Source organism: Ochotona curzoniae, unplaced genomic scaffold (assembly GCF_017591425.1).
Source record: "Ochotona curzoniae isolate NIBS_2020 unplaced genomic scaffold, NIBS_Ocur_1.0 contig_1274, whole genome shotgun sequence".
Taxonomy (NCBI): domain Eukaryota; kingdom Metazoa; phylum Chordata; class Mammalia; order Lagomorpha; family Ochotonidae; genus Ochotona; species Ochotona curzoniae.
Genome location: NW_024465023.1, coordinates 16083055 through 16108697, shown reverse-complemented (window position 1 = coordinate 16108697; position 25643 = coordinate 16083055). Strand labels below are relative to the sequence as shown.

At 40.2% G+C, this 25643-nt stretch overlaps 1 protein-coding gene across 2 annotated transcripts in view; it reads right to left on the bottom strand.

Moving 5' to 3' along the window:
* Positions 1-22635, bottom strand: part of RPGR (retinitis pigmentosa GTPase regulator) — a 39036-nt gene extending 16401 nt beyond the window's left edge. The window contains exons 1-13 of one of the 2 annotated variants that reach the window (XM_040999971.1): positions 22477-22635; positions 21095-21220; positions 20235-20327; positions 18920-18982; positions 16827-16985; positions 15345-15494; positions 13319-13477; positions 10630-10785; positions 7826-7950; positions 5898-6083; positions 4692-4854; positions 2408-2505; positions 2012-2077 (exon numbers count right to left, since the gene is read on the bottom strand). In XM_040999971.1, coding sequence (XP_040855905.1) covers positions 2012-2077; positions 2408-2505; positions 4692-4854; positions 5898-6083; positions 7826-7950; positions 10630-10785; positions 13319-13477; positions 15345-15494; positions 16827-16985; positions 18920-18982; positions 20235-20327; positions 21095-21220; positions 22477-22591 — 1659 coding nt within the window. In that variant the 5' untranslated portion in view covers positions 22592-22635. The remainder of the gene's footprint in view (positions 1-2011; positions 2078-2407; positions 2506-4691; positions 4855-5897; positions 6084-7825; positions 7951-10629; positions 10786-13318; positions 13478-15344; positions 15495-16826; positions 16986-18919; positions 18983-20234; positions 20328-21094; positions 21221-22476) is intronic. The other variant, XM_040999982.1, reaches the window with a different exon arrangement.
* Between the last annotated feature and the right edge of the window lie 3008 nt (positions 22636-25643).

Below are 25643 nucleotides of genomic sequence, written 5' to 3'. Positions count from 1 at the left end.
GGTAAGCAAAATGTTTTATATATTTTCAATTTTCTGGCCCTCTCTTTCATCTATTAAATCCTTAACTGCACACATGAAAGAAACTATTAAGAGAAGAAAATAGGATAAAATGTAATATCTATATAAAGCTATAAAATAAAATGAGATTTGAATACATCAAAATATTAAATTAATTTCCTGATTGGCAAAATGAGGCAAGAAATTGTTGACATAAACTCTACCAGGAAATAGACTTATTATGTACCTGATAAATGTGGGTCTCTGAATTGCAAAATCATGCTAAACCAAAAATTTTAAGCTGTACTTTGGAAGAGTTCATTTGCCAAAGACTATTAAATCAAACAGGTTAAAATTTAACTCACACATAAAAACTATGTAATAAATATGCTTTGCATGTAATAAAGGTGGCCTGTTAGATACACTTAAAAGGACTATGAGAGAATAGAATATATATCACCTTAAAAAATAGTGCTTTATTTTTTATGTTTCTTTTCTATCTCATTCTTTAACTACCCTGAAATTTCAAAGTTCTATCAGAGGCCAAAAGAGAGATACACCCAGTTACCAGAACTGATTCCTAAATGAACAGGTCATAAAGTAACCCAGATAGGGGCCCCACAGTGGCTCAGTAGGCTTCTACTCTGCAGGACCAGTATTCCATATGGACACTGGTTCTGGTCCTGGCTACTCCAACTTCTGTCTAGCTCTTGGCACATGGACTGGGAAAGCAGCAAATGCTGGCCCAAGTCCTTGGGTCTTTGCATCAATGTGGGAGATCCAGAAGAAGCTCCTGGCTCCTGGCTTCAGATTGGCTAAGCTCCAGGTGTTTCAGGCCATTTGGGGTGTGAACCAGTGGATGGAAGAATGATCTCTCTCTCTCTCTCTCTCTCTCTCTTTCTCTTCCCCTTTTCTCTGTAAATCTGCCTTTCAAATAAAAATAAATCTTTAAAAAAAGATTTTAAAGCAGCCCAGATAGATAGAACTCAGAATCTAAAAGAAAGCCACAAAAATTCTTATAATTCTTATAATTTAGCAAGAGTCTTACTTATTTCAGTGGCTTCAGTTTTAAGAAATTTTAACAATGCACAAATGCATAAGAGCCATCTTTTATATATGATTTTTATAGCCAGCTTTCCTCAATTTACATTTCTCCAATTTATTTCATCCCAGTGGTCCTCAAAGCCAGGAAAAGCAAAGAATTGCAGTAAAGGTTTTTCTCACACAAAGGTTGAAACGGTATAGACTATTCCTTCCTCTATTACTTACAGAAGTTCCCTCTCAGCTATGAACAATCTCTAATCTACAAGTGTTTCACAATGCTCTTATATTGTCAAGTCCTTGATAAATTAAAACCCACTCCAAAATTAGAAAAGCTGTCATCAAATATTTCCATTAAAATCATGAAATTTTAAAGCAAGAAAAGATACTGATACCAACCAGTAAAGCCATCTTAATAACCTACCTCAAGTCAAACTCAACTAAAACCAGAGATTCACTCTAACACACATTAGCATCTTCCTATACCTAAAAATTGTAATCATAATTTGTTGCTCCACAGCAAGAAAATGATTACTATAACTCATTAGTGACCCAAAAGAGCAATGAAATCCTATCACACTTAATTAGATTACAAAAAACAGGTACTACCTGAACAGGCCAAAACAGAAGTACTACACTGCATTCGTCTTTTAAAGTCTGAAGCAGGGATGAGAACTAACTAGCTCACAAGCCACGTAAAGCCCACACAGTCATTTTTTCTGGCACTGTTGGAGCAATTGCAGATGGGATTTGAAAATAAATAAATGTTAATCGGGCTAATTTTGACACTGATAACGTCATATGGCCCACAAATGTTATAAATATCTAAATTGTAGCTAGCAGAAAAGAAAGGTTCCCCAATCTTCATGAAAAGTGAACACTTACCTTTCCTTTGTCCTTTCCAGAAACTTCCATAGAAAAAATAATTTTAAAGTGTTTTTACCTACCATATTGAAAAAAAATCTCATTATACCTTTCGCTTTTGAAGTGGTGATAACTTTAATGGCTTGTCACTAGAATTCAGGCTCATCATATGTGTCTGAAATAAATACAAATAAGTGTTCTAAAAGGAATGAAGACTATATTGATGACAGCTTATTTCATACATTCTAAATAAATAAGTATTTATATAAATAAAACTACTATGAAACAGTTCAATATTCTAAAATAATCTATTCTCAGTTGTCATACTAACGATCTGGGAATCAAAATCAATTTTATTGCCTATAAATTATGCAATAGAGTTGGTTTATAAATAAGAAAAAAATAAAATATAGCCATTATGCATCAAGTATAGAAAGTACAGATACACATATATCCATAATGAAATAAAATTCAGTCTCTTGTATAGGCAGATAGAATATTTTACCATATTTAGGATATCACTGGTTTCTCCAAGGCTTTCTGAATCTCCTGCAGATGAACATTCTGTTAGGCTATCTGTGGTCATTTTATCTTGAAAACAACCTGTATGATTAAAAGGGAAAAAAGGAAGTTCACATTTCCACAGAAAAGTAAAAAGAAACGAGACAGAAAACACAATTTTCTGTAGTAGAATGTACAGATATAATTTTCACTAATGATCCTTCTACCTCACTTCGGGAGGAATTAAGTAGGATGCAATTTATAGTCATGATATATCAACACCTCTTTTTGCAAGTTTAAAAACTTTGTTACCTAAATATCAACTGTTTCACGCATGTGTGAAAACAGACATCTCTGTTTTTATATAAAAACAATCCAATCATCAAGCAGTGGGGGACAGCCACAAGAGCAGCCCAGACTATCCACATTCTCTTCACTCTTGCAAACCTTGTATAGTTCCCCTAGCACATTATGTCAGGTGGGTCTGTGAGAATACAGCCAATGCAAGAAAGGATGCATTATGATGCCATAGAAGTTCCTGTGCTCCTGTACATGTCTGTTCTTTCCCTCTCTCTTCTCTTTTTTTTTTTTTTTTTTTTTTTAGATTAAGTGTCCTTAGGGAAGCCATGCTTTGAGCATTTCTCTGGAGAAGCCTTGGTGGTACAAAAGTGAAGGCCATGAGAAGGAGGCTGGAAGTAAATCCTGTGGCCCCAGGGAAACCTTCAGCTAACTGCAGTGTCCTATAAGTGTGACTGAAGCCCTAGGAAAACCCCGAGTCAGAGCCACTCAGCTATACTGCACCTCAATTCCTTTCAGTCACTGTGTAGAATAATAAACACATTTTCATCTGCTAATTTTTATGATAATTTCCCATGTTTCATAGAAACGTTATAAGCACCTGGAGCCTTTGACAGAAAACTGGCAGGTTATCATATCCTAAAACAGGTAACTAAAAATAGTAAGTTGTTTTAACCTCACACTTTTTCTCAATTTCTCACCGTATTCTCATTGATCGACTATCCATTTATTTGAAAAGAACCCTTTAATGTAGTCTTCACTAAAAATACCAATCCACACTCTCCCTTTTAAAATCCATTCAATTAGGGGATGGCACTGTGGTACAAGAAGTTAGGCTGTCACTTGAGATTCTAGCATCCTATACTTGGATACCGGGTGGAGTTCCACTGCTCTGCTTCTGATAGAGCTCCCTGCTAATGCACCTGGATAGTAGAGGAAGACGCTTCAAGAACTTGGGCCCCTGCCACCTGACCTGGATGGCGTTTTAGTCCCTTGACTTGGGCCTGGATTAGCTAGGCCACTGAGGACATTTAGTACCAGATGCTAAACTCCCTTCTCAATCTTTCTCTCCCTGTCACTATCAATCTGCAATTCAAATCTTTTTTTTAAAATCCATTCATCTGAATACATGTTTAGTTTGTGTTACTCCCATATAAGATAACATGCAGAGATAGCAACTAAGAAATTGTTTTTATTTTCTTCCTATACTTAAGATACATAACAGATGCTTTTTTAAAAACGTTTTTTATGATTTAATTGTATTGGAAAGTCACATTCACAGAGAGAATGAGATACAAAGAAAAAGATCCTCCATTCGCTAGTTTACTCTGTAAGTGGCTGCAACAGCCAGAGCTAAGCGATCCAAAGCCAGGAGCCAGGAGTTTTCTCTGGGTTTACGAAATGGGTGCAGGGTCCCAAGGTTTTGGCCTGTCAGAGACTGTTCTCCCAGGTCACAAGCAGGGATCTGAATGGGAAGTGCAGCACCCAGGACATGGATCCCAGTGTGTGCAAGGCCAGGACTTTCCTATCACACCAGGCCTGTCACAAATGTTTTCATATACATAGCCTATAGGGTTCATGAAAAATTAGTAGTTGCAGCAGTGGCTAATTCTTCATGAATTTACAGTCTAGAAGAAAATATAAAATACAATACAGAGGAAAAAATGATATGCAAATGTTGGCAATCGAGAAAGGTTTCAATGAGATGGCACACATAAAAATAGACAGATACAATGGGAAGAAAATGAAGCCCATTTCTAATAAAGCAATTGAACAGTAGTCTGCAAAAGATTAGGAATAGAATAGAACAAAGAAGCTGGTGAGAAAGGCTTAATCACATGCCTGGAAATGATGCTCTTGCATATGTCAGGTGAATCCACACCAAGAGAAGTATTACAATTAATGGGCAAAATATCTTAAGAGACACATGAAACCCATACACACAGCAAGCATACTTATCTCTTGATAGCACGCAGAGTAAAGAATGTTACCTGGTAACTTTGGCTCCTTCATTCCAGATCTGTTTAGCATTGATAAGTTACTCTGAGACAAATGGAAAGGAACTAAACTGATGGGCAAACCTCTAGATGCGGGTTCAATTTCTTCAACTGGATTTACTATTTGCATCATTTTAATACAATCTGGAGATCTCTCCTTTAAAACAAGATTAAGTAAACTGTCAAACTATATCAGGTACTTAATGTTGGCATATTTAGCAGATATTTAGCAGACTTCAAAAATGTACTAATCTTGCAACATTCACTTCTTAATAATTCCCAAGGGCTCAGAAATGTTTTGTCCTACTGTCTCTGTCACCTAGTTGTTCTAAATTGTCAGTTTCAAAGCCTGTTCTTCAAATGATAGGGAAAAGTGTGTGTATATTTTTTTTGCCTTTCCTGCAAAACAGAAAATTTGTCATGAGTTCTAAAAAAACAACTTCAAAACAGAGATGGGATATTTCTAAATCTTTCCGTACACATTTTTTTTTCATAATAAGAACTTGACTTAAACATACTAATTCAAAAGGAATATGTTTTTAGAACTTAGAGTTATAATTTCAAAAGTTAAATATTATCTGACATTAAAAAAAAAATATGTCCCAGAAACTGAGACACAGGAAATGCCTAACTTTCACGGAGAAATTCCCTCTCTCAAAGTTTTTTTTTATTTTCCATATTTCACAGCTTCTACTAAATTTTCATTGCTGGTGGAGTGTAATGATAAAAGAATATGGCATTCTATAAAATTAGGAAGTTGTAGAGCTCTGTAAAATATAATGTTACACCTATAAGCAAGAATACTACATATTGCACATGTAAAAATCTGTTGCATGGCAGTTTTCTCTTTTAAGTGTTCTTAGAATATAACAAGTTAAAGAAACTAAGCCAGATACAATTGAAAAGACAATTCAACATTCAGTCTAAGTGGATAAGAATGGGCTACAAAGACCATTTTGTTGTAGTAGCAGTGCCTATAAGCAAATTCCAAGATCCTTCAAATTTCCTAAATTTGTATCTTAAACTGCCTGAAACTTAAATCACATCAAATGTTTCAAAGCCTTCAATTCTAATTATTAAGCAATATCATCTGAAGATAATGTTCTTTGATTTGAAAAAAAAAAAAAACTTAAACATTTTCTCCCAGCTTTCTTTACAGTGCTAAACAACAATCTGACATAGAATTGGCTACAAATGTACCCGCTCTCTTCGCCGCACACGTGCTGATAAATTGCTGTGGAGTTCCCTCCCTGAGATCAGATCTTTGACAGGTAGAGAAGATGACAAAGGCAAGTGAGAATACTTTTTTTCATCGGACACAAATTCTTTTGCCAAACCAAGTCGCGGAGTGGCAAAAATTACCATGTGGCATCCACCACAAGCAACCTGCAACATAATTCCACAGAAAGGTTAATCAACATTGGCCTCAAATACAAAAGGTGTTTTTATAGTTACCAGCTACAAGGCATTTCTTTGATGGTAGACTTCCTAATTAACATTCTTCCCCCTACCACTCTTTTTCTCACAGTCTTTACTAATGACTAAAACAACAAGTCTAATATACCATTTCACTTTCAATACAACATAGACTGAAAAAAAATACTTGATACACTGCATGTACTTTTAGGTCAGAAAATGTTAACATTTTAATTTGAAATCAATATTCAAAATCTTAAAAAAATAGAAGTTCTACCAGGAAAAAAAAAAAATGATCCAAGAATAAACCTTCCTGGGAGACCAAGAAGAAGCTCCTGGCTCCTGACTTCGGATCAGCTCAGCTCCAGCCGCTGTGGGCACTTGGGGAATGAACCAGCAGATGGAAGATCTATGTGTCTCTCCTCTCTCTAAATCTGCTTTTCCAATAAAAATAATCTTTTTTTTAAAAGAATAGCATTCTGTTCCAATTCTATATAACATTTTTGAATTTAAAATTCATATCCATTTTTGCAAGTAACTTTTTGGTTTAATATTTATTTTTATTCAAAAGGCAAATTTTACAGAGAGAGGTCTTCCATCCAGCTCACTTCTCAAATGGCCACAATGGCCAACGCTGAGCCAATAGGAAGCCAAGAGCCTCTTCCAGATCTCCCAGGTGGGTACAGGGGCCCAAGGACTTGGCCCATCCCTCCACTGGTTTTCCAGGCCAGAAGCAGGGAGCTGGATCAGAAGCAAATGAGCCAGGACATGCACTGGTACATATGCGGGGATATCAGCGCCACAGATGGAGGCTTAGCCTACCATGCCACAGTGCTGGCCTCTGCACATATTTTTCTTTTTTTAATTATTGTCCCCATAAAATTTTAAGCATATTGATTGAGGAATAGGTCTTTTTTTAAATCAATTTTTATACTTAGCCCAGTATCTTGAGTATAATAGGCAATCAGTAAATAGTTGTTTTATGCAATGAGATCATAAATCTCTGAAAAACAATTTTTAAGTGAAATTACCATTAATTAAACAATTTTCATGAATCTATCATAACTGGCAAAAATGATTAGGAGCAATAGACTTATGATGCCCAATGGTGATGTAATAATGAAACATTCTTATTAAAATAACATTTAGCCAATGAAATGAACGTTCCAAACCTTATTATCAGATTTTTTTCATGTGTACGATTTGAGAATCTAAGTAACATTTAACTCCATAAGTATTTACTAAAAACTACCACAAGCAAGGTACTACTCTATTGGGTATTACACAAGATACAAGGTTTACAGACAAAGCACTGTTCAGGGCTCCAAGACATGTACAACAACAAAGCACAGTAGTCGAAATTTTTTACACAAAGCTAAGGAACCCATTAAGTTTAAAATTTTCAATTATCTGAATGACAATGATAAAATATTTATGTAGAAGTTACTGTAAGTAGTACGTTTATTGCTCAGTCTCAGTCTTTCCAGGCGTCAGAATGATGGAACATAACGGCTTAAGGAGGAAAGTTAGGAAAGGGACGCTTTCATAGCGGCTTAATGTCTGTAATAGGGATTTTTGGAAAAAATTATATTTATTACATATATCCATGGTATGCTTTCATACCAACATAAAATACTTACTTGTCTGTGAAATACTAAAAGCCTCAAGTATAGGAGCATGAAATTATAAACAGGGAAATGCAATCTTCTTACCAATTGAATCATAAATCTCAAAAAATCACAGCATAAAGTGGGAGTGAATTGATTGGTAAAATTCTCTAGTCCAAGTCCTAATTTTCCATATCGACCGTCTCCAAAAGTATACATCCGGCCTAGTTCTAAATGCAAAAAAAAAAAAAAGTTATAAAAGCATTACTTATATGGATTTAGTTGTAAACAAATCTGTTACAACTCAATTACTAAATTCCCCTCATATTTTACACTGAATTCCCCATGATCCATTGATCTTTCCACATTCTCTAAGGGCTGTCTGTGGTCACACACACATCACATAACAGGCAACTGTTTGTCAAATTGAAGTCCTGCTGTTCAAAGTACTATATGGAGCAGCAGCAACAATTTTGTGATATATATCAGATCCTCAAAGAGGAGGAGATACTCATATCCTCACCTCTAACAATCCAATGCACAGACCTTCCTGTTTTCTTGAGATTGTTTTTTAAAGTTTATTCTATTTATTTGAAAGGCAGTGTGGCAGAGAAGGGGGGAAAGGCACAGAGATCTTCTCTCCTCTGGTTCACTTCCCAAATGGCTATAACATTTAGGACTGACTGGCTGAGGCTGAAGCCAGGAGCTTTTTCTGGTTCTCCTACATGGGTGCAGAGGCCCAAGCACTTGGCCATCTTCCTGCCACATTCGCAGGTAAATTAGCAGGGAGCTGGATTGGAAACAGAACAACTGGGACTCAAATTGATGCCTATACGGGACGCTGGTATTGCAAGCAAGAGATTAGTCTACTGTACCACCGCAGTAGCTTCTTTGGTCAAGTTTTTAATGGATCCATTTCTCAACCTTGGCACTGACATCTACAGTCATATAATTTCTGTTATGTGGTTTATGCTGTGCATTGTAGGAGCCACATCAACCCCACTGTGTGCCAGTAGGTCTCCTCCACTCTGCAGCTGTAATAATCATAAATGTCCCCAGACATAGTATGTGTCGCCTAGGAGGACAAAACTGCCCCTGGTAGAGAACAACTGGCTTAGCTAAACGTGCCTTTTCACTAACTCGGGTCCTGACCTATGAAGCACCACTGACGAAAATGTCAAACTAATGATGTAGGCGAGTGCCAATACTAACACCTGGGTAGGAACCATCACTGGTCACACAATGACAATGATGACAATGAATACCTCGTCACCTCTCTTTTCTTCCATTGTTGTAACCTTTATTCCTCTTTTCTAGCCCCTCTTTATACTACCTCAGGTGGAGTAAGTGTCTTAGGAACAGACTCACTGGATGCCCACATGGACACAGGGAGGGAGGGGTTCCTCTAGTCTGGGATTAAAGAAGGCTTCAAATAGAAACCTAAACAACGAGAAAGATTTAGCTGCAGGAAGAGAACAAAGAATTTTCCATGGAGATTTAGCAGTAGCCAGAAGGGCATTTGTAGAACAATCAGGAGAAAATGGGGTTCAGGCAAGGAGCTGAACAGCAGCCAATCTGTGTGGAGCACAATTTGGGGAGTAAAGGGGGAGGAGCACGCCTGAATCCCTTTAGGGAAGACTCTTCACCGCAATCATACACTGTCAGCAGCACTGGTTTCCGAAGCTGGGGAGTTAGTCCCAGAGAAACGGCTCCTCCCATCAGGAAGGCGGAAAGGCAGTCAGTGGGCTTTGAGGTGCACTTCTGTGTCTCACTATGCCAAGACAGAGGACTGGCTTCTGAAAAACACTTTCTGGGGCAAAAGCCTAACTTACTCATCCTGAATCCAGCTCTCCCAAATCGAATAGGAACACTATTTTAAAATAAATTCATTATTTTGAGTTAAGAGCCCTCAAACGCAGAATTTCAAAAAAGATTCCAACTTTCTGTTCAAGTGTACTACTGTGGCTTTACTTCTGATATCATGGCCTATTTGGAGGTTCTACATCTTTGGATCATTAACTTTTACTCTAAGTTGAAGTAAAGGGGTCAGCATTGTGGCATAGTGCGTAAAGCTGCAACCTGCAAGGCTGGCACCCCATACAGGCATCAGCTCGAATCCCAGCTGCTCCACTTTCAATCCAGTTCCCTACTAAATGTGTCTATAAAAAAACAAAGGATGATGGCCCAAGTTCTGGGTCCCTATACCCATGTGGCAGACACAGAAGAAACCCCTGGCTCCTAGTCTCAGTGTGGCCAAGCCTTAGCAGTTGCAGCTATCTGGGGAGTCAGGCAGCATAGGGAGGATCTGTCAGTCTCTCTGTCTCTCTCTGCTAACTATGTCTTTCAAAGAAATAGAAATAAATCTAAAAAATTACTTAAAACAATAAAAGACATAACTTTGTCCATTAGGATGTTTAACAATTCTTCGGAATGCTAACAATAGTTTGGAATGTCTAACATTATTCTCAGTCACTGATTCCTTCACTTAGATACATTCATACCAGTGTATTATTGCTTTTGTAACACAATATACTCACTTCTACAAACACATAAAAGAAATTCTAGGGCCCGGTGTGGTAGCCCAGTGGCTAAAGTCCTTGCTTTGAATGTGCCAGGATCCCATATGGGTGCCAGTTCGTGTCCTGGCAGCCCTGCTCCCATCCAGCTCCCTTGTGGCCTGGGAAAGCAGCAGAGGATGGCCCAAAGCCTTGTATCCTGCACCCATATGGGAGATCTAGAAGAGGCTCTGGGCTCCTGGCTTCAGATCAGCTCAGCTCCAGCCATTGTGGATGCTTGCGGAATGAATTGATAGACAGATCCTCCTCTCTATCTCCCCTCCTCTCTATATATCTGACTTGCCAATAACAGTAAATAAATCTTGAAAAAAAAAAAGAAATTTTAATACATACCCGTTATCAAAGCTGTGTGATTTTCTCCACAGGAAACAGAACTTATTTTGTGATCCTTAACATACTCAATAGCTTTGGGCTTTGAAGTTTCAAAAGTAAAAGTGCCAAGACCCAGCTGACCAAACTGTCCCTGTCCAAATGTATACACAGTTGTCTCTGAAAAAAGAGGGTCATATACAAGGAAAAGATTACATGGGAGCAAACACTGTTATTACCATATTCAGAAAAGCTGTGACTCTCAACCTCTTACAGTGAAAGAAATGCATGCATTATGAATCTTTAACAGGGAAGTATCAATTTTTGACTGATGAATAGGAAAATGAAAAGTCAAACAATTATAATTTATTTGAGGTAATAAGTAGAATTACTTTAATGACAACTGCTGCGTTTTAAGCATAGATGTTAATTATAGGAACAATTCAAGCAGGCTCTCAACTTAAGTATATTCTATTATGCTAGTTGTTGCTTATTTATAACAATTCTTCTTGTGTTTATGTATAAAAGATGAAATCAGCTGTCATGATTTTTATAATTGTGCTTAACCGCCGTGCCCCTTTACAGAGAGTTTATAATACATAGTTTAATAACATTATTACATAATTAGCATTTGCATCATTCAGAATAACCTGGAATTGCCTAGTAACCTATTTCTATAATTTTTGTAGAATCTAGGGAAAATACTAGCACATACAAAATAAATTTCATCTCTGACTATATTAGGAATTTTCTGATACTTTATGAAAATTATTTTCTAGAACAAATAATTCTGGAATTATATGAAAGTTCATTTTATCAGTAGTTACACACAAAAAAGTTTGACTCACATTTACAAATTCAGAACCTAGATTTTAAAAAAATGATCTTTAACTTAAAAAATTCCATCTGGAAATTTTGATTCTAGCAAAGCAAAGTTCAACAAGCATTACCAGAACTAAAATGGGAAGTCAAAGAAAGTAAGTTAACAAAGGAACATCTAAAGAGAAAATATTGTTCACTCATTACCTAAGAACTGGACATACAAAATTTGTCTAACAGTTCTAATTTTGGCTAACTGAAGATTAGGTGGTGACATTAAAAACTGTTAATTCTTTTGGACCATAAAATACTATAATTTACTACCTGGTTTACCTACTACTCATAAAAAAAAAATACAATGCTGAGGCACAGTGGGTTAAGCTGCCACCTGTAACGGCCAACATTTGAGCACTGGTTCAAGACCCAGCTGTTCTGCTTCTGATCCAGTTCTCTGCTAATGCTCCTGGGAAAGCATAGGAAGGTGGTACATGTACTTGAACCCCCACCACCTGCATGGAAGAATCAGAAGAAGTTCCAGGCTCTTGGTCTCAGTCTGTATCAATCCCGGGCATTGTGACCGACTGGGGAGTGAAACATTAGGCAGAAAATCTCTTTCTTCCTCTGTTTCACCCTGTCTGTCATTTTGCTTTTGCTACTAAGTAAATTTTTCTTAAAATCCAAATTTGGGGGCATCAATTTAGTTAACATATTAGCAAGTAACTGAGCAGATTTCAATACACTGACTAGAATCCTGAGAAGTGATAAGTCATATCAAATCTAAAGTTTAAAAGGCAAAGATTCATTACTATTAATCTTCAATTATTTATAAATTAAAACTTGGCACTATTTTTAATTAATTTCTATCAAAGAAAATAAAATCACAAAGAAATCCTCAGGTACACAGTGTAAATATAACAAAGAATTAACAACATACAGAAAACAGCATGAACATGGAGTTTCCCCATGAAAAGGCATGTTAGGAAAAATAATGTCAATCTTAGGTAAATATGAAATACCTATATATGAACAAGATAGTTTGTCACTAAACATCAAGTAAAAAGCTATTTGTTGCTATTAAAGGGATTAAAGTCATGAAAATGTCCATTATGTTAGCAGAAAGAATTCAAGAACTGATATTTTCCTACTTAAAAAAATTTTACATAGGCCAGAAGTGTATATCAACTATAGGTCTAAAAAATATGCAAGGGCGGGGACAGGGGACTGGGATGGTGGCATTGCTAGTTGATCATCCACCTGTGTGAAAGTAGCAGAGGATGGCCCAAAGCCTAGGGTCTCTGCACTCACATGGGAGTCACTGAAGAAAACTCCTGACCCTCAATTTTGAACTGGCTCAGCTCTAGCCATTGCAGAGGCATTTGTGCTTTGAACCACAAAGAACTTCCATTTGTCTATCTCTCCATCTCTGTGACTCTGCCTTTCAAACAAATAAACGAAATTTTAAATAACATTTTAAAATATCATTAAAAATATCATTAATGAGACCAGCATTGTGGCTAAAGTGGGCTAAGTCACTGCCTGTGACAAGGGCATCCCCTATCCGAACAGTTCCAGCTATTCTGCCTCCCATTCAGCTCCCCGTTACCATGCCCGGGGAAGCAGCTACTACCCGTGTGGGAGACACGGATGGAGCACCAGGCTCTTGGCTTCAGCCTGGCCTGGCTCTGGTTGTTGCAGGAGTTTTGTTGTTGTTGAGGACTGCAGGTGAAGGTAGGGCTAGAATAGTAGAGAGACGGCTTCTCCGACTCTCCCTTTCTCTGACACTCTGTCTCTCAAATAAATTAAAAATCAACCTTAAAAATGATTCCTAAAAAATATTAAAGGGTCATCAGTCACCAGAAAAAGCAGAGAATGCAGCAATAGGCTCTACACATACCTGTGAGAACTACAGTGTGTCCTCCACCGCAAGCCACCTGCAGCACCTTCTCGGGGATTCCAGCCACCAGTTGGGGTGTTTTGTGATTGATCAGCAGCTCCTCGGGAAGACCTAGCTTCCCATTTTCACATTCTCCAAATGTGTACAGTTCACCATCCACTAATGAAGGAGAAGTATTGTGATAAATAATGACATGAATATGCCCAAGACTTGTCTTGTTAGTACACGTTCTCATATCCAAGCAAAAAATGAAGGCAATGACAACTTCACCAATTTGATCTCTTTAGAGGTAATTTTATGGAATGCCAAGGAAATGAAGCTAGACTTTGTAACTGCATGTTATTGTTTAAATCTAATCATCACAGATTTTGTCTATTCTTAAACAAACAAAATCATTTTAGCTCTTTCACAAAGCATAGCAAAGACTATTCCCTGCTTACTTTTCAATCTTTTTTTTCCAAGAGAGGAGAGAGGGAGAAAAAGGAAAGACACAGCAAGTTTTCATCCTCTGTCTCACTTGCCCAAAGGCCGGCGTTGGTTGGCGCTGGGACAAAGCCGGGCACTGGGAAATCCAACCAAGACTCTCACGCAGGTGTGGCAGAGACTGAAACGCTTGAGTCACTACCATTGCCTCTGAGTGTACATTAGCAGGACACTGCGCTCAGGAGTCAGAGCAGGGTAATGGACACAGGTACTCCAGCATGGAATGCAAGCATCTTCACCAGCATCCAAAAGGAGGCTAACGTCTACTCATCAGGACCCATAGAGACAGGGATTCTGTCATACTGATATCCAAAAAACTTAACAGGATCAAGTATAAGCATTTAGTGGATACTTGTTAAATGAGTTAAAGAATAATTACCTTTTATAAAACTTGCATTGAAAAACTCGCTAGTAACTAGGGCAATGAATTGGAAGAAGGCAGATTTGACTCAGATGTTATTCTCCGACCAAAAAGGTCCTGACATTTAATCACTGCCCTGTCCTTATTAACACTATGAATTTGTATTTGTCACACTATAAGTATCCTGAAAGCATAAGTCTAGGAAAATACATTTACATATTTATTTTTCTATTTTTATAAACACATAAGCTAATTTAATGAGTGACAACAGAACATACAAACATTGGTGTGACTTTAGAGGTAACCCAGTCTGTTGGTTTACCTTGTCCTTGTACTACATCCAAGAGAACTATGATTGACAACATTTGGGGAGTGAACCTGCGGATGGAAGATCTCTATGTCTGTCTCTCTCTGTAACTCTGGAACTTTGAACCTGTTTTTCACGATGAAAGCCTGTAAAATTCACTTTTTTAAACACTAAATTATCAGGACAGGGGTAGATCAAAGTACACAGGCAAGAGGTTCTGGTTCTACAGTTAACTGGCCTGGCCCGTAAGTCTTGTGAAGATGCCAAAGGGATCTAAGAAGTAGGAGCTCAAAAATTTCAGCTTCTGATCTAAGAATTTTGTTTCTCTAATAAACTTAATATGAATATTCACCCAAAAAGCTAACATGTCTGGGGCAGGTGTTACAGGACAGCAGGCTAAGTCACAGCTTGGGATGAATGCCCACATTCCATATCAGAGTCCTGCTTCTGATTCAGCTTCCTGTTAATGCGCACCCTGAGAGGCAACAGCTCAAGTACTTGGGTCCCTGGCCCACATGCCGGTGATGTGGCGAGAGTTCCTGTCTCCTGGATTCGGCCTAACCCAGGCACAGCTATTGGGGGCATTTGGGAATGAACCCGTGGATAGGTGATAGTGATCATCTCTTTCTCTATTGCTCAGCCATTCAGTTAAGTGTAAACCAAACAATGCTTAAAAAAAACAAAAAAAGTTAACATGTCAGAAAATCTCTCTTATCATAGAAATACTGTCACCTAAAACACCAAAATCCTTTCATCATTTGAACAACCATGATATTACTTGCACAGAACTGTAGAATTGGCATATATAATTGTATTCTTTGGTGATAATTTAGCAATGGTATGTAACATAATAACTCTAAAATGTTACAGCTTACTTGTTACAAAGGCTGAATGGTAATATCCACAAGAGATCCAGGAAATAGGCTTTCCAATAGTCACTTGATGTGGGACACACACATTAGTTATATTTTTTAAACCAATTTGTCCTTCTGAATTGTCACCCCACATATAAAGCTCTCCATTCTCTATAAAGAAAACACAAAGAGAGAAGGTCTTAAAAGGAAACAGGGCTCTCAAGCTATTATATTCATATTTCTAACAGATCCCTAGATTTTTAACTTAGAAAAATTGTGTCTTCAAGAATACTATTAAGATATTTACATTAGCTAGCTACTTAAGAGTTCATTTTCTATTACGAAATGCTTGCATAGTGATAAGGAACAGAGAACACAGGAGACTGTAAATCAGTTTCCTCCTGTCCATGTCTACCTCAACAGCACTCAGATTACCACTTGCTTATAATCAACTACCTTTCCCTAACTCTTATGTCCCTAATCAGAAATATTTTCCTCCTTGCTAGCATTCCACTTGGACTCAGAGACAGCATGACTCCTGCCAGACACCTACAGGTCACAAAGGCAAGTCACAGGTCAAAAGTGCCTAGGAGACCCTGATCTTGAAAACACAAAAGAAAACTTGTTTAAAACTAAAAAAGGCAATATATTTGCACTGATGTCTTGGTCATAATTTGCATCTGAACACAGACTCTATCTTCAGCGAATGAAGAGATGTATTAGCGTGTATATAAAATCAAAACACGTTAACTTATTTCTTTTTATTAAAGATTTTGATGTCTGAAAAGGTCAAATTAAGAACAATATTTAGAAGAAATGTATTGATACTTATATTTTGCAACTTAAAGTTGGTGAATCTCTGAAGTGATTTAATACCTAGGCAAATAAAAGATGACTAAAAACAAGAACTGAAAGAAGAAAGTCAAGATGTTAACTATAGGGTTAGCAAAACTGAAGGGCCAAAGTTTCCGACAGGACTCTGGCTTTCCTGGCAAGCAAAGCAACTCTAAAAGCTAGAGCCTCCCACTGGGAACAGAGCAGGTGAGCGGCTTCAGTGAGACCGTGTTGGTCTCACCTCCAATTTCCAAGGAAACATTTCAGAGGGCACACAGATAAAATGACAATCACACTTTTTTTGGTTTTAACCACATACACTGCAACAGATTTGTACGGGTGTTTCTGATAGCAACTGTATTAAGGCTGTAAGTGTAACTGTCAGAGCACACGACGAGGGTAACATTCAACAGCCCTAGAGGAGGAGATGGACAGTGCAGTTTAGATTTTATTGAACAACTATGTTCTAAATGCATGCTTACATCTACTTCTTAATAAATTTAAATATATGTCGAGATCGAAGGTTAGGTTTCAAAAATCCTCTACATGCACGGAGCTGATGAAGGAAAACTACTCAACAACAGTGTCCTCACTTTCCTGAGTTGGCATATCCTGGTCTAAAGGAAAAGCAAAAAGCGTGCCCCAGACTGCAATGCAAACGAGTCTCACCAGTTAGTGCAGCTGAAGTATTTGATCCAGCAGAAAGCTGCTTAATCTTATGCTGGGATGTAAAATAGCTAATCAGATGAAAAATATTTCTCTCTTCCGTATCCCCGAGTCCCAACTGTCCATCATTATTTCCTCCAGCTGCATATACATTTCCTTCTTCTGTACATTGGAAAAGAAAGCATTAATATATTATAGTTATCCTTCACTGGAGACATGCCAGGATACGTAAGATATTTCCTCTACTCAGAGGGAAGAATATTAAAAAGCTGCCACTATTACTAGATGAACATCATTATCTCATGGTGAAAACTAAAACAAATCAAGGAAGCTACACACATTTTATCAACCATTCTAAAGCTTAGCTGACAACTGAAATACACAGAATGCATTCATTTTCTTGCTAATATAGCACTTTACTAATTACCAGTGAAAAGGAAAGCAACCTTAAAATTACTTTAAGGCCGATATCTATATTTTAAAGGGATATGGTTCGTTAATTTGAACTTCTATCCCTATTAAAGTATATTAGTACAAATAAGTAAAATGAGGCAACATGAAGAATAATACAATTAGAAACATGAAAGAACAATTATTTCAACTTTCTAGTTCAATGGGACTGCTTAGGTATAAAATCTGACAACTTGTCATTTACCAGCTGTGTGACCTTGGGCAAGCCATACTTCAGATGTGCCTCATTTTCCTCATTTGTAAAACTGAGATAATAATGGCACTTACTTCAAAGTTGCTATGAAGATTGAATTAGTTGACATTTATAATATTCTTACAGCATCTGGCTTACTCCAACCACTATACAAATGTTTGTTAATTATTTCATTAAATAGATATGCCATGGCTAGACTGTAATGACTTCCAGTGGCCTGTAAACTCATAACGACCTTTTGAACATATATATATATTATTTATATCTGTCATAAAAATGCACATAAAGTCACACTAAGCTGTAGGGCAATCTGTACAAAATCACTGTGAATCAGTGAAGATTAATTTTATTTGTTTGAAAGACAGAGTGACAGAGAAGCAGGGAAAGTATACAGAGATCTTCTACCCTCTGGTCACTTCTCAAATGGCTATAACATCCAGTTCAGGCCCAGGCTCAAGCCAGGAAATTCATCAAGGTCTCCCACATGGGTGCAGAGGCCCAAGCACTTGACCTCCTTCTCTGATTTCTCAGGCCATAGCAGGGAGGTGATCAGCAGAACAGCCTGGACTAGAACCGGCACCCACACGGGATGCTTGCTGATGCTGCAAGGTGGGTGAACAGTCTGTTGAACCACAGTGCTAGCCCCTAATGTTACTTTCTAAAATGTTTTTTTTGACTACTTTCTGTCCTTCATTTTTCCACGTAAATTTCAGAATCATATGTTCAATTTCTACACACACATGCGTGCACACACACACAGCCTGACTGGCTATAAATTGGATTTACACTGACTCATATCCACAGTCGTCTTCGGAGTGGCTTCCATCAGCTCATGAGGTATATACATAGAGATGTTATTCCTTGAATATATCCAAGAGCAGGCTCTCTTCAATTATTTAACATTGTCTACATATCTAAAAGGCAAACGCCCACACCAAACACTGACATTTAAAAACCCTAACGCAGGTACTGGCACTAGGGCATAGTGGGCTAATCCTGCACCCATGAAACCATCATCCCATAATGGTGCCAGCTTGAATCTTGGCTGCTGCACTTCCCATCCAGCTCCCCGGTTATGGCCTGGGAAAGCACTGGAGGATGCCCCAAAGCATTGGGACCTGCACCCACGTGGCAGACCTGGAAGAAGCTCCTGGATCCTAACTTGGACCAACTCATGAGTAAACCAGAAGATGGAAAATCCCTCTCCCCCCCCCCTCCCTAACCCTCCCTCCCCCTCTCCTCCTCCCTCCCCCTCCCTCCTTCCCCCTCCCTTCTCCTTTCCCCTCCCTCCTTCCCCCTCCCTCTTCCTCTTAGTAGCTCTCTGCTTTTCAAATAAGAACAAGTAAATCTTAAAAATATATATATATCCTAATGCAAGTATGGCCTCCATTCTCAAAACTAGGCAGGAAGTGACATAAGTTCAGTATCATACCTGTTGAAACTAGAGTGTGGTTTCTTCCACAGGCAACGTATTTCACTTTTTCCGGTTTTAGAGCTAAATACAGAATTAAGATGATTAGGAATATGAAAACAATAAATAACCCAGGTTAAAATTGCTTATCATTCTGCTATTAAAAAGAAAACCATTTCTCTGAAGTGCTTCGCATAAGAAGCACTTCAACATCTATAATAAACAGCATGGATATGATAAATAACCCTGAAACACTGAGTGGGAGTTTAAAGTCTGCTTAAGAAGATAAAGAAGACTAGCCCAGCAACATCCAGAGCAATCTCCATTGCCCTTCACCATCAGCTGATACCTACAGGCTACACCCAAATGCCTCGCATGTAACAGTGAAATGCTTTGTAGTGACCTTAAGCAATTCAATATTTTCTGAAACACTCTTTCAAATATTGCATTTTGTTGTTCTGGTAACAGCACTGACTGACCTCCCAGTCTTGATGTTTTACTCAGTCCATCTTACTTTGCACAGCAGGAGCAAATATATTTCATAGAACTGGTAAGTCAACTCTATAGAAACATGATACCTACAAGTGCACCGGGAGAGACAATTCTCTCACATCCTGTGATGCTCGGCCTTCCTCTAGACAACAACACCAATATTTAAACAGCTTTACAAACAAGCCACAAAAAGGATGCTCAAACACAAAACAGGCTGAGGTTCCCTCATCCAAAAAAGTTTGACAAGTGTTTCACATTTCATTTTTTTTTTTTTTCAGATTTCGGAATATCTTCATCAGACTTTCCCTAGTTGAACACTCAATACAAAAACCTGAAATCCAAAATGCCCTAAAATCCAAAAATGACTGTCATGTTGGCACTCAAAAAGTTTCAAAGTTCAAAAAATGTTCAGGAGGGTGTCTCTCCCTGCCTCCTCTTCCGAGAGGCACCCCACCTCCCGGCTTCCTTTCCGGGGATGCTTCCCTTCCCTCCCCCTTCCCTGCTCACCTGGTCCCTTCACAAATAAACTTTTCAGTTTGCCAAAAAAAAAAAAATGTTCAGGAGATTAAAAAAAAGTTTTGGAGTCTGGATTTTCAAATTAGGGGTGTTTGAACTGTGCTACGTAGTCATTGCTTCCTTATGGAATCTAGACTCAAAAGCAAGATGATTTTTTAGACTCTAACATATAAAAGTAGCTCTGATTTTCAAACAAAAACGAGCTTAAATGTTAATATTCAAGGAACTGTGAGAAAACAAAATAAAGACTATCATTTGTGACACTAAAGAACTAAGCAACTTATCTGACGTAGTGTGTTACGCATTGAAAGTGATAAAGACCCCAAACCTTTGACACAAGTAGGTTTGTTGACAGTTGTCTTTGATCCCAATCCTAATTGGCCCCAGTTGTTGCTGCCAAACATGTAAAGCTTGTTATTTCCTGGTGGAGAGAAAAAGGAATAATAAAGTAAAGCATTTTTCTCATATATACCTTGTAGTGAAGCAATCACAAAGCAATAAAAAAAAGCTGCACTTAAAAAATGACGTTGCCTTGGGGCCCAGCATCATAGCCTAGTGGCTAAAGTTCTTGCCTTTCATGCCCCGGGGATCTCATACAGATGCTAGTTTGTATGTCAGCTGTTCCACTTCCCATCCTGCTCCCTGCCTGTGGCCTGGGAAAGCAGCAGAGGATGGCCCAAAGCCTTGGGACCCCGCACCCACGTGGGAGACCTGGAGGAGGCTCCTGGCTCCTGGCTTCACATCGGCCCACTTGGGAAGTGAACCAGATCTTTCTCTGTCTCTCCTCTCTGTAAATCTGACTTTCCAATAAAAACAAATCTTAAACAGAAAACAAAACACTTCTCTTTCTAAAACATGACCTTACCTTTCCATGTTGAAACAGGTTACCATATCCACCGGTATGTATAGCCACATCTCATTAGGTTTAAGAGTTCTAAGATAATCCAGTAACAGTTCTCTATATCTTTCTAAACAGATTTATTTCAGGAAAGCTAGATGTTTCATTAGAAAACCGTATTTACAGATAATAAGAAGCTTAACATTGAGATGTTCTAATGAATCAATCAGAAAATTCTAATAAAATAAAAGAACACTTTATATATATATATATATTTAAGCATGTTTAACACAGCACAATTACAACATCCAGGCTGCTCTAAGTGACAGTCTTAGGACCATAATACTAACCTGTAACGATGGCAGTATGTTCATCTCCGCATGAAAGATGTGTAGGCATGTCATTTTTAAACCAGAATTTGCTGGGAATATTTTCAGCAAATTTGGTTTTTCCAAATGTAAATACGGCACCTGAATCTACAAATGAAAGATGGCGTCCACTGAGCAACTGACACGTGATATAAACAACAGTTATTCAAAATGTTAGAGACCAAAAGCTTGCAAGTCATTGAAATCTTCAACAGAAACAAAAAGTTTTAGCTCCTCCGAACAGTTCTATCGTAGAATTCACAAAGTTTAGGGATCCAGTACAAAATAAAATGAAAAGGCCCTCTCCATGGAACTGTCTGTGGCACTTCTGCTTCTTAACTAGTGGAGAGATCTTTTTGCTCCCCATAAACATTGTATGGGAAAAGCTGGTTTCTTTTCATCCCAAAATGTCATGGTCTTAGGACGCTGGGGGATATTAACAAGTAACATTCACACACACACACACACACACACACACACACACACACACAGAGGTCAGGTCCAATTCTCGAAGAAATCTCAAGGAAGGTCACGCACACAGCATAGAAACCTAGCAAATAGCAGCACACACAATGCTAATTCATTCACAACAGCCTAGCCATTATGGACAACTACTGGAAGCCTTCTGGGTGCTAGCCGTCGTTCAGATTGGAGAATCGTACTCAGGGTTCTGTCCTGGCTCCCCGGGAAGCCAACCTGATCCCCCACTCTAGCCTGAGGCATCTGTAAAATGGAATGATTTCTAGACCCCAGGCGCGCCCCAAGGGTAGCGCCAGCACTGCCTCCTGAAGCCCTCTTCCCGCTAGCCGCGTGACGCCTGCCTCTCGCGTCACAACGTCAATCATACCTCGCTGGCGCTCAGGATGAACACGTCTAAGAACATCCTACCAAAAGCCTCCCTCTTCTGCCCCCTTTTTCAAGTTACCCCTTTCCCCACCCCACCCCCAACAGCCGCGGGCGATTCATTCATTCTTGACCACATTCAATAGTTCGACTGCGCCCTGGGGACCTCTTTCCCCGCACGTGTGTGACAAACAGGGATTTTCGGGAAGGGCTTGTAAGGGTCAAAACCGCCCTTATGCTTCGAGAAACCCACCGAAAGCTTAACGTGTGAAGAAAGGCGGGCATCTCCTGCTTTCGTGTCACGGCCTGTCCCCCACACCTCTCGCCCTGCTTGCCGCTCGCGGTCCTTCTCCACAGTCACTAGCGGCGACGCGGCCAGAGTTCGCGCCCCAACACCCCATCAGGTCTCCCGGGCTCCCGATCGCGTCCCCCACAAGACCGCCCCCCCCCCCGGCGGGGCCTGCTCGCCCGCCCGCCGGCCCGTCCGCGGACCCTCCGCCACCCCGGCGCGAACCACTAACCCGGCACCAGACCTTCACGCTCTTCCATGCTCAGGGCGGGACGCTGAGGTCTCTCCTCGACCACAAAGACGATGGGGGCCACCCGATGAGGCCTAGGGCAGCCCCTCCGCCTCATCGCTGGACCTGGCCGTGAGGAAAGCTCACTCCCCCATAGCCAGTTTTCTGACATAGGTAACTACCGCGCAACCGGATGTCAACAAACAGCCGCTAAGGGCAACGGAGGAGGAGCGTTGTGGCGCAAGCCGGGGCGGGGAGCCTGAGGGAGGGGGAGCCAGAGCCTGGCGGCGCAGGCGCAGACAGGAATATAGAGGGCGGGTGGAAGAGTTGCTGCACCCTCTCGCGGCCAGGAGAGGGGGAGCAGTCACTCCATGTGGTGATGTGCAGAGCCTGCGCATTATGGGCTGCTGACTCCAAGTCCCGCAGGCTTCCAACTCTTTGCGCAGTGGTAACACCGCAAATCTCACGTAGTCTGTCGCCTGAGCTCCGTGACACACGCAAACGTCGATACAGAATTATGGCAGGGCTAGTAATGGTGACCATCTGTAACATGAAATCAGTTAGGCAGTCTGCTAAATACTTCACATCCTGAATTGAATGTAGAACCTGCAACATCAAGCTAAAACCGGGGTGTACTAAATGCCCGTTAAATATTGACTGCATGAGTACTGTTACAATTCCGTTAGGTGATTGGTATCACCGCTATTTTAGTATAAGTCAACTACTCCACTCTAAACTGCCCCCTGAGCGAAAACTGTGCCATCTGTTACTAGCAAGAATGGGCACAAAGGGCTTCACCTCCAGCTGCAGAATGCGCTCAGCGATATTACGGTTGTCTAGCCAAACCGTGCTTCTCCACGCACCCGCACTTGGCCATGGTAAAAAGAAAGAAAGGAAAAGCTATTTTTCTTCCGGAATGAGTAGATTTATGTACATGTGGTAGTGGTGGGCACGCCCCGTAGAATCGGGTGAAACCGCATTCAAAGATCTCGGAACTTGTTTATGTATACTGGAGTGTGGTTGCAACCTTCTCTTAGGTAGTTTGCGTAAAAATGGAGAGGAGAGATTAAACTATATGTGACACAAACAACCATTGCTTACAAAAATAAACTGGGAATTACCAAGAAGTATTTAGCAAGGCAAGTTTGACTTAGCTTTGAAAAAAAAAATAATAATAATCCCGGCATGGTAGCCTAGCGGCTAAAGTCCTTGCCTTGAACGCGCCAAGATCCCATATGGACGCTGGTTCTAATCCCAGCAGCTCCACTTCCCATCCAGCTCCCTGCTTGTGGCCTGGGAAAGCAGTTGAGGACGGCCCAAAGCCTTGGGACCCTGCACCTGTGCGGGAGACCTGGAAGAAGTTCCTGATTCCCGGCTTCGGACCGGCACAGCACCGGCCGTTGTGCTCACTTGGGGAGTGAATTATCGGACGGAATATCTTCCTCTCTGTCTCTCCTTCTGACTTTAGATCTGACTTTCCAATTAAAAAAAAAAAAATCTTAAAAAGAAATAAAAATAGGCAAAGGGTAACACATCCTGGCTGACATTGTGATGTAGCAGGCTAAGCCATCACTTTCAGTGCTTGTGTCCCATACTGGAGCTTCGGCTTATTTTATTTATTTACTTATTTATTTATTTAATTTTAGATGATATTTACATAGCTGTTACATAGCTAGCTGATCAGGGTGGGAAGGGTCCAGGGTTAGGGAAAAGTTGGTGTGGTCATTGTTTCCAAATTTTTTCTTTCTTCTTGTTTCTGGGGGTAAGGAAGAGATAAAGGGAGAGGCCACATACAGCTTCCCAACCACCCCAGCACCCGGGGAACCAGAAGGGCCACCCAATATCAACCCAGGATCCCTGTGTGGCGCACATGCTAAGGGTTCTGCCCAGGCATTGTAATAGTTGTAAAATGCTCTTGATTTTGCCAATTCGTGGTGAGGAAACCCTTCCAATGTCCATTGGCTGACACAGTTGACCTCAGAGTCTCCATTCGCCCAGATATTTGCTGTCATCGTTGGGCTGGGGTAGTTGTCCAATCTTCTGTTCTCCTTCCTCTGTTATGGTACCAGATGTCCTCTGCAGGCCCCAATGGGCTGCCATATCCTTTGTATGCACCAGGGCCTGCCATCCACTAGGAAGCTTGGGTTTAAATCTTGTCTGTTCCACTTCCCATCCAGCTTTCTGCTGATGTGGGAGACCTGGACTGAGTTCCTGGCTCCGGGTTTTGGCCTGACACAACCTCAGCTCTTGCAGCCATTTGGAGATTGAACTAGGCATGGAATCTCTCTCTTCAAATTTCTCTCTCTCTCCCCATTCTCTCCCTCTGTAACTCTGCCTTTCAGATAAACAAAAATGGATACATCTGTAAATATTCTTTAAAGATTTATTTATTTATTATTGGAAACTCCCTGGAGCTCAGTGGGCTTCATGGACTACCCTACCTGAAAGGTTTTGTTTTTTTTTTTTTTTTTTTTTTGGACCTGCGCAGGTGCTTGTACCCAGGCCACTTGATTCCCTTGGGGGAGGGGAGTTTGCAGTGGGCCTTCAGGATCCCCAGCTGGGAGGCCTTTCTAACCAGCGCAAGTACGCACAGCTGAGCACGCTGGTTTCCTGAGGGAAGGGATGCTCAGTGGGCTTCAGGGACCACATCACCTGGAAGTATTTTTTGACCTGCACGGGTGCATGTCTGTAGCCTGGCAGCCTGGGTGCTGAAGGCACTGGGCAAAGCTTCTAGGGCCGCCCAGCAGCGCACCCTGGTGGTTTGATGGGTCTGGATTTACAGAAGAATGGCAGGATTGCACAGATGGTAGTTTGTGATGCCCTGTGGTTTTATGCCAGGTTAGGAATTACAGCTGAATGACTTCCATAGATAAGTCCACAACATGGATAATGTGAGTAGGACGCTGACACCAAGTTGGTTCAGAGGGGAGAACAAGTCAGAGAAGAGGGTCTGATAACAGAATCTGTGGGGGAAATGTGGACTCACCCCTGTTGAACTGCAATCTCTGCTGGCGCGCCCAAGAACTGCTGATGGGAACAGGGCTTACTGGGGAGATAAGGGGGTGCCCCAGCTGGGTTGGGGTTCCCACTGGTGAGAATGAGAGTACAATTTGGGGCAGGAAGCTGGGCTGGACATGGCAACAGCCTCCACTGGCACTAGTGTGCACTGG